The sequence below is a fragment of the Sebastes umbrosus genome, chromosome 17 (genome assembly GCF_015220745.1).
Source record: "Sebastes umbrosus isolate fSebUmb1 chromosome 17, fSebUmb1.pri, whole genome shotgun sequence".
Classification (NCBI taxonomy): Eukaryota; Metazoa; Chordata; class Actinopteri; order Perciformes; family Sebastidae; genus Sebastes; species Sebastes umbrosus.
Genome location: NC_051285.1, coordinates 30,520,232 through 30,530,496, shown reverse-complemented (window position 1 = coordinate 30,530,496; position 10,265 = coordinate 30,520,232). Strand labels below are relative to the sequence as shown.

At 37.0% G+C, this 10,265-nt stretch overlaps 1 protein-coding gene across 1 annotated transcript; it reads right to left on the bottom strand.

Annotated features, from left to right (window-relative positions):
• Positions 1–373: 373 nt before the first annotated feature.
• LOC119476152 (alkaline ceramidase 3-like) lies at positions 374–6,100 on the bottom strand. Its single transcript, XM_037749400.1, has 10 exons — positions 5,609–6,100; positions 5,349–5,401; positions 5,094–5,146; positions 3,752–3,833; positions 3,609–3,644; positions 2,930–2,988; positions 2,710–2,811; positions 1,861–1,965; positions 1,416–1,461; positions 374–1,331 (listed from the first exon to the last, which is right to left on the bottom strand). The coding sequence occupies exons 1-10, from the start codon at positions 5,694–5,696 to the stop codon at positions 1,278–1,280; spliced, it is 678 nt and encodes a 225-aa protein (XP_037605328.1). The 5' UTR covers positions 5,697–6,100; the 3' UTR covers positions 374–1,277.
• Between the last annotated feature and the right edge of the window lie 4,165 nt (positions 6,101–10,265).

Here is a 10,265-nt window from a genome sequence, read left to right as displayed (position 1 = left end):
AGCTATTGTGGTTATTTGCATAAAAACACACAATTCAAATGATTAGGATTATTTAAATATTTGCTTTGATTAAAAAAAAATCTTGCGAAGCTGTTGGGAAGTTAAACGGGTCATAATTCTCTCTCTATTATCTATTTTATATTGCTGTGAAAACATCTCCTTCAAACAACAAGTTTCTCGTCAAAAACTTAATTTTACGAGGTTACATTTGAACATATCATGACACCGTTGTAATCTACCTTCACCCCATAGTAATTTTGCCGAGCAGACTTTGAACGCCTCATAACAATAACTCAATGGCACCTCCGCTATTTAACAAATCAGGAGTGTGCTGCCAAGAGCGCGGACAACTACGGTTCTCTATTCCATCACTAGCGTTTTCCCTGCCTGTCTAAGGGGTTGGATGTCCTGATGATTTCACCCACCACTGCCAACAATTTACCTGCATTTGGCTGGTGGCGCGTGCTAATTTCAGACCCTGGTCACGTGTTTCCGTAGATGTTTGCGTACGTTGTTTTACTTAATTAACTTACTTATTTTAAGCTCAACCATGACGTTTTCCCTTACCCTAACTAGGTGGTTTTCTTGGCCTGAACCTAACTGCGGACATTTGCGTGGCGTACAAATGACACGTGAAAACTCTAAAAATGCGTAGTCATGACATGCAGAATGTCCGTGTAACGTGGTATTTACACGCCTTCCCGTGAGACCGGGTTGAGTTGTCAGTTTCTATCCAAAACAATACAATACTTCTTGAAAAAGGGATATGACATCACTGTGTTCTAAGTAGAGCTCCCTCAGCTACTCGTTAAACTACACATAAGCAATAGTTATTCTTTAGTTTAGGGACCTACTTAAATATCTTTAGGCTAAGGAGATTCAATTATCCACAGAATTAAACATACAACAATAAATTTGCTAATGGCAATTCTGAATTTCCCCCCAACCCTAATTAAGATAACACCCATAGCCCCGTCAACATCTACCACTGCAGTGGACATATTAATGAGCAAATACGATTATTACACTTCAATAAGATCACAGAAAAGCTAGTCTAATAAATTATGACTGATGAAATAAAAACCTTCCATTTCTTTAAACTGGACTCAGTGCTGTACTGTTCTTAGTTAATCCCCACAGTGCAGAACCAAAGGGTCCCCGGGGTGGTGCCTTGGGGTCTACCTGCCCCCCTCGCTGTGGGCTGATTTCCCAGCAGGGGGCGTTGGCAGGTCCCTGTGACGATAGCGTCTGGATACGGCAGTCACCATCCCTTCATTTCAACTCGTCTTCTGTGGTTCAATGTGCAACGTGGGCCAAACTCCACAAAGAAACTGTTAGGATAAGACAGGAGACATAATTCATTAAATGAATGAATGAATGCAATTAAATACAAAGGCTAAAGGGGCTGGACGTACCTTTACATTTGGCCTCAACTTGAGGTAGGTTGACCTGATCTGCAGGCTAAAAGAAAAAACATTACATTTTAATACCAATGAACATGTCTCACCACAACTACAATTAACCGCCTGGCGGTTGTATGTGTGTTTCCATCCATGTCTGTCCAAAATGTCCAATTTTTATCCTGTGAGACATTTGTGTGAAATTGTCATAATTTGCATATCAATTCTTGAGTTATGGCCAAAACGTGTTAGATGTCATGTTGCTTCTTCATACGTCAGCGGACTAATCTTTGCCTGATCGTTGCAGGTCTTTAGACTGCGGTGGAAACACAGACAACAGCAGGCTGAAGGAACCTTTAGTTCCTTTGAAAAGTAGTTCAAGGGACTAAAAGTAACTTTTGGTGGAAACCTGGATAAAGTCACTGCGGCTGTTGTCCCGTTACTGAAATGGGGAGCCTACCTGAGAAGTATGTGCAGGTAGGATCCAAGGCCTGTGAAGATGTGCCACCAGGCATGGAACTGTGTTACTACTCCAACACCAGGGGGAAGCCTTCGTCTAGTGGCTCTGAGAGACCAAAACAGTGTTGACCCAACAACTTCAATTATTAACAACAATCTCTGTACTGTATCTCCAGCAGCGTGGGATTCTCCAGAAGAGGATGATAATAAACTCTACTTATAAAGGTTTGATTTTCTAAACATGAATCAAAACCTAAACGTTCATTTTAAGTTGCGGTTCTTGTTCCACAGTAAATGAGCTGATACATTTCCAGGCATTGACATTACTTTGAGTTTGCCTGACTTGTCCTTGTTATGATGTCACTAGGGATGCACCGATACCACTTTTTATCATACCGAGTACAAGTACTTACATTTGGGTACTTGCAGATACCGAGTACCAATACGAGTACTTCTCTGTGCCTAAAGACCGGCGATGTCGGCAACCCACCTGACCCGTCTTGAAACACGGACCAAGGAGTCTAACGTACGCGCGAGTCAGAGGGTGCAAGCAAAACCCTGTGGCGCCAGCTCAGGTGGGATCCCTCACCACCGGCCCGCCTCGCCCGCACCGTCGGGGAGGTGGAGCGTGAGGACCCGAAAGATACTGACGAGAGGTTAACGTCACTTTGCCGTGAAGTGGTATCGGAGCCGTTTTGCGAGTACAAGTACATGAGCACAGTATCGGACCCGATACCTGACACTGGTATCGGTATCGGTGCATCCCTAGATGTCACATATGTTAATTCCAAATTTAAGCTAAGTTAATACATAATAAGACCCTGAGTAGTTTTCCACTGAGATTACTCACCTTAATGTTTCACAGAAGATGTTGTCAATGTTCCACAGTAGGAAGCCTAACAGGAAGACTCCTAGGGAGGTGTAACACAGCGGTCTGAGCCACGGGTACACCCTAACAGTGAAACAAAAACAACAAATAAAACCCCTTTAGCAAGCTGTTACTCCACTGAATATTAATGAACAACCGTTCCTTTGATATATGTTAATGCTTTTTAATTTGGCAACCTTACCATGTAACAATGAAGATAGATCGCATCACTAGGCAGGCTACCAGAGCACCGTACATGACCTGGAAGAAGAAACACTTTGAGAGCTTCAAGAGAAATACTAATTTTGACTTCTAACTTTTTACAAAGTTTCATGAACACTTTCAGCTCGGGTGACTTCTCTATGTTCACTGAGCTCTGACCCACCGTGGAGCCGTGTGATCAGTAAACATCAGATCCAAAGAGTAAACAGAAGCAGCTTTACTGTTGAAAAGCAACACATGCACTGTATACTGTACGATGTGACACTCAGGTACAGGTACACACAAAGTGTGGGGATAACAGACTGTGTCTTTAAAGGTCGATACAGTTGCTGTTAGGGTTATGAGATTATTATTCTTCTTCTTGGCAACAAGGTTTGATCCCAGTTAAGGATTCAGCATTGAGTTTAGTACATAGTATAAAATGCTACACCTTAATATCCATCTGTAAACCGTGAAATAACATTAAATGTTGCATCCTTTTGGTATGAAATGCTACTTCATGTTTAACAACCAGCACGCTGCATTTCACCACACTGGGTGCTGTATGCTGGCAAGCCCAATGTTTACACCGGGTAAACATGACTGAAGGCACGCTGAGCCCTGACAGCAAACAATGAGCAATCTGAGCTAGTTGAGTGTGACGCAGAGCGCTCCCTTACCTGGTGGAAGACTGGCTCCTTCCACTGCAAGTATACCTGCAAAAAGAAACACACAGAAAGTACTCAAGAGGATGTGACGGATGCTTCATTTACATTATGGTTCAGACTAAATGATCACTGTTATAGTGGAAGGGGATACTCACCACAGTGACTGAGACACTGAAGATTAATAATAATGCAATAGGAAACAGACTGATGCTGTTCTCCTGTTTGAAACACTCATATCTGAAAAAAGAAACAAGCGTGTTTATCTGATATGTTCAGCTTAAATAACCATAAAGAACAGAGAGCAAATATCGGAAGGTCAAATGTAGGGATGCACCGATACCACTTCCATTTGGGTACTCTCCGATACCGAGTACCGATACGAGTACTTCTCTGAGCCTAAAGAGCCTCGTTAACAGCCAGCTGGAGGGTGTGAGCGACACACGGCAGGCTGGGGAGTCCCGCATACGAGGCGGTGCGCCGCCACCGGCTCTAGGTCGGCTTGGAAAGGCTCGGGGCGACGGTGGCTCGCAGCCGCAGCTTTACAGCGCTCCCCGCCCGGACCTCACCGCACCGTGGACATAGGGCCGAGGAGTCCGACGCAAACACGAGTCAGAGGGTGCAAGCAAAACCCCGTGGCGTAATGAAAGTGAGGGCCGGTGCACGCTGGCTGAGGTGGGATCCCGGCCCAGCGGGGTCGGGCCAGTGGTTTCACCCGAAAGATGGTGACGAGAGGTTAACGTCACGCTGCTGTAAAGTGGTATCGGTATCGTTGTATTGGAGCCGTTTTGCGAGTACGAGTACATGAGCACAGTATCGGACCCGATACCCGATACTGGTATCGGTATCGGTGCATCCCTAGTTAAATGTGTAACCAAGACTACCTCTCCACACTACATATTCCATATATACAGACACCTTCAGACGCCAACAGAGAGCCTGGGACACCAAGGCCCATAAGGTCTGATCCATAGGAGGCTAACCTTCTACATAGACCTGACCGGTGATGAGCTTCAGAGACTGTCAAACAAGCTGAGCTCAAGTGGAAGAAATACTCATGTCCAGTTTAGAGTCAATAGTTCCGTTACATACAGTACACTCTACAGTGGAATGGATGCAGTGATCAGTAAGGGATTCAGGGGTTCATTTTACAGCCACAATCACACTATTATACTATTATTATACTATTATACTAGTCCAGGGGTCAGCAACCTTTACTGTCAAAAGAGCCATTTAAAAAACGATATAAAATTATATTTATTTTCCCCAATGTGGCCCTAATACTCCGTCGTACTGTCGTACCATAGACCTACAACAATGATAAATAAAAATGAAAATGTAAACAAAGAAAACAGTTATTCATTTCCATGTTTATAAATCCACAGGGAGCCACTGGAGAGGAGCTGAAGAGACGCAGGTTGCTGACCTCTGGTCTAGTATGTTCTGTGACTGTTGGTCGCTGTTTCAACAGCAATAAATCCAAAAGGCGGAGCTACTTACAGACAGTAGACAAAGACGCATGTACTGTAAATCATCGGCAACTCGTCCAGTAACTGCAAATGAGAATACAAAGAAAAACATATTAATACATCCCTATAGAAGTGCATTGTTTCAGCATAACTGACCTTTTAGAAGTCATTACGAATATTTCCCAAAGTAACGATGAGTCTGATTCATGCAGTTTCAGCAAGAAATTCATATAAAAAAAGATTTTGTTCCCACTTTTTGCTGACATATTAAGATTTTTATGCCCACCTGCATCTCATATAGCAGCGTCATGTGGAAGCACCAGGAACCAACACCGACAGCTGGGCGACGCACAGACAACCCCACAAAACATTACAACGGAAAGTCAGGACATTCTCAAGCAATGTGATTGAAGGCATCAGCAGGAAACACTGGACAACTGGAAAGTCTGTTGTCAATAACTACGATATGTAACAAGAGCTTCAGTACGGTCACTAATGTAAATAACGTAAATGTAAATGTGAATTATGTGCTTTCAACAGACTGACCTGCCAGTCCGAGGAAAGAGCAGATGTAACGAAACTCCAGGCCGTCTCGGTACGTCTGGATGGCCCCGTAGATGGGAGGAAGAATCATAATCAGGTTGCTGACGGTGTTCCCTGTTCACAAAGACAACAGACGACATGACCGCTGAGTTATCACCTCTGTGATTGACATGTTGTGATCATTATAACACCGGCATGAATGGTGTCGTCTTACAGAAACCTGATCAGTGCACTAGGAGTTCATGCACACACTTCTGCTGCTGCTACCTATTACACAGAATAAAGTACACAGATATATCATATTACACAGCACTGAAATACTTGAATTATGGTGCATCTGTCACTTTAACTATATAATATTGGTTTTATTGCAATGAGATAAAGGATAATGGGCAGATAGTAAATTATGGATGGACTTCAGTGACACTTTTCTATGTTTGGCTGGAACGCAGAGGGCCAGCTCTACGACTGACTGACTGACTGACTGACTGTCTGACTGACTGACTGACTGACTGACTGAGTGATGATGTTACAGGATTGGTCGGCTGACTGTTGGAGTCTCCTCATTGGTCGTTGCTCTTTCAAAATGAAAAGGCGGAGAACAGTTCTGTGTTTAGGTTTTCTGGGGAGGGTGTCAGCGGCTCAATGTCTCATTACATCGTGCTGTTGTTGTCCATGTGCTATTGTTTATGTTGGTTTAAGTTACGTTATGTTGTGCTTCGTATTGTGTTACCGTGCATTCACACCAAGCGCCAAGCACATTTTTGCTTCACTTTCCTCCAGAAATAACCTCTGTTGCTGCTTTGTACATGTTGGTGAAGTCCCAGATATGTCAGAAAACCAACGCCGTCGTGTCTGGGTTCATAACGTCACCCGGCGGCGAGCTGTATTCACATACTGTATCTGTATCTAGCAGACACACGTTGCTACTGCCGTATGAACCCAAAATAAACAGACCGTGCTGTGATTTAATCACAATAAACGGATCAAAATGATGCTGAAATAACGACATTATGATGCCGATTAGTAAAAAGTCTGAATCATGCTTTGTCAGGTTTGTCCGCAACACAACAAGCAAACAACCTTTAAAATGCTTGTTTTCTGAATGGAGTCTGGATCAAACGTAGTTTTTACAGTGTACTGCATGAAAGTGTACAAACAGAAGTATCCGAATTGAGACACAGCTTCTGATTTCTAGTTGATCTAATTTGTGTACATGGTGTATTCACAGGTGCATTCTGGGTGCAGGTGATTGATGATTCAGTGTGGTATTTCAATGCATGCCTGGTCAATAGATCAATAATTGGACCACCAGTTTTTGTGTCTTGGTAATAAGTAGTTTGAGAACTACTACTGCCACTCTGCCAGTGCTCACTATCTCCACAGCCGACATGACACGTACCAACCGTTATCTGCAGGTGTCTGATAAAAGCCGAGGCGTTTCCATGAGTCCGTTTTATAATGTGTGGACTTTGGTTACTGATAATAAACGCACACATGTCAAGAATAATTCAGCATGTGAGTGTTTTGTGTTTGCAGGATTTAGAGGAACTGAATGTGATGAGCTGCCTGTCTCCTGTGTGAGAGACTGTTTGTGATCTCGTGACCTCGTCACCATGTGCTGATGTTTTAAAAAGAGAGATAATGCACAAAAGCACACATCAGATGAGGATTAAAGTTAATGCCCGTGTCTCTTTCCCACCTGAACAATGCCACATTCCAGCCATTGAAACCTGAATCCACGTTTAAATGACAAACAATTCTCCTGCGGCCCGAAAACAACCATCTAGCTCGGCCAGCGTGTGTCATTTAAACAACAGTAGAACTACAACATAGTGTACAACAGTACAACTACAACATAGTGTACAACAGTACACCTACTGTTAATGTACTGTTAAAGGTCCCTTATTGTAAAAAGTGAGATTTTCATGTCTGTTATATTATAAAGCAGGTTTAAGTGCTTTATATAAATACTGTTAAACTATCAAAACGCTCAATATACGGAGAAATACACACAGCCCGTATTCAGAAATTGGTTTGAAACAAGCCGTCAGGATTTCTGTCCATTTGTGATGTCACAAATATACAATATTTAGACCGTTACACGGTTTTAAACGTAAACATTCTAAATGTGTCCCAGTTTATTTCCTGTTGCAGTGTATGTAAATAACATCAGCTGACAGGAAGTAAACTTGGACCCAAACTGTTGCCTAGCAACGCAATTCCATTGAATGAGCTAAAACGGAGCGTTTCAGACAGAGGATAAATACAGGTATATTCAGACAGACAGAATGAGGAAAATAAAGTGTTTTTTTTAACATTACAGCATGTAAACATGTTCTAGTAGAAACACAAATTACAAGTATGAACCTGACAATGAGCACGATATGGGACCTTTAAGGTACATTTTGAACAGATTAAAAAAACTTGCGATAAATGTCTGATTAATTAACTACGGACAATCATGAGATGAATCCAGATTAAATAATTTAAAGTGATTGGGCAGCCCTAATTGAAAAAGAAAGCTTTCCTCTATATTACTAATTAACAAACGCTCCGTTTTAGCTCATTTCAACAGAATTGCGTTGCTAGGCAACAGTTTGGGTCCATGTTTACTTCCTTCCCTAATTTACGTGGGAATGATTGTAGTTTAGCTAAAAGCATGTGAGTCATTTGTGCATGAATCCCCGCTGACATGGTGGTTTTTAGAACATTTTAAACAGTGTTTAAATGTGAGATATCCTGAGGAACCAGAGGAGCCCTGATGGAGGAAATGTTCCATCAAGTATCAAGTGTTGCACCTCCTGAAGGGAAACCAGGTCCCATATATTAATAATAATAATAATAATAATAATATAATAATCATGTTAAATCCTATATAATAATAATAATAATAATAATAATCATGTTAAATCCTATATCATAATAATAATAATCATGTTATATCCTATATAATAATAATAATAATAATAATAATATAATAATGTTAAATCCTATATAATAATAATAATAATAATGTTAAATCCTATATAATAATAATAATAATAATCATGTTAAATCCTACATAATAATAATAATAAACATGTTAAATCCTACATAATAATAATAATAATAATGTTAAATCCTATATAATAATAATAATCATGTTATTACTATATAATAATAATAATAATAATAATAATAATAATAATATCATGTTAAATCCTATATAATAATAAATAATAATAATCATTATAAATCCTATATATAATAATAATCATCATCATCATCATGTTAAATCCTACATAATAATAATAATAATAATCATGTTAAATCCTATATAATAATAATAATCATAATAATAATAATAATCATGTTAAATCCTATATAATCATAATAATAATAATAATGTTAAATCCTATATATCATAATAATCATAATAATAATAATAATCATGTTAAAGCCTATATAATCATAATAATCATAATAATAATAATAATCATGTTAAATCCTATATAATAATAATAATAATAATAATCATGTTAAATCCTATATAATAATAATAATAATAATAATGTTAAATCCTATATAATCATAATAATCATAATAATAATAATAATCATGTTAAATCCTATATAATCATAATAATAATAATGTTAAATCCTATATAATCATAATAATCATAATAATAATAATAATCATGTTAAAGCCTATATAATCATAATAATCATAATAATAATAATAATCATGTTAAATCCTACATAATAATAATAATAATAATAATAATAATAATCATGTTAAATCCTACATAATAATAATAATAATCATGTTAAATCCTATATAATAATAATAATAATAATAATCATGTTATATCCTATAATAATAATCATAATCATAATAATAATAATAATCATGTTAAATCCTATATAATAATAATAATCATAATAATCATGTTAAATCCTACATAATAATAATAATATAATAATAATAATAATCATGTTAAATCCTACATAATAATAATATAATAATAATAATAATCATGTTAAATCCTATATAATAATAATAATCATAATAATCATGTTAAATCCTACATATAATAATAATAATAATAATAATAATCATGTTAAATCCTATATAATAATAATAATCATAATAATCATGTTAAATCCTACATAATATAATAATAATAATAAAAATAATCATGTTAAATCCTACATAATAATAATAATAATAATAATAATCATGTTAAATCCTACATAATAATAATAATAATAATAATAATCATGTTAAATCCTACATAATAATAATAATAATAATAATAATAATAATGTTAAATCCTACATAATAATAATAATCATAATAATAATAATAATCATGTTATATCCTATATAAATAATAATAATAATAATGATAATAATAATAATAATAATAATAATCATGTTATATCCTATATAATAATAAAATAATAATAATAATAATAATAATAATGATAATAATAATAATAATAATCATGTTAAATCCTATATAATAATAATAATAATAATAATCATGTTATATCCTATATAATAATAATCATAATCATAATAATAATAATAATAATAATCATGTTAAATCCTACATAATAATAATAATAATAATAATAATCATGTTAAATCCTATATAATAATAATAAATAATAAAC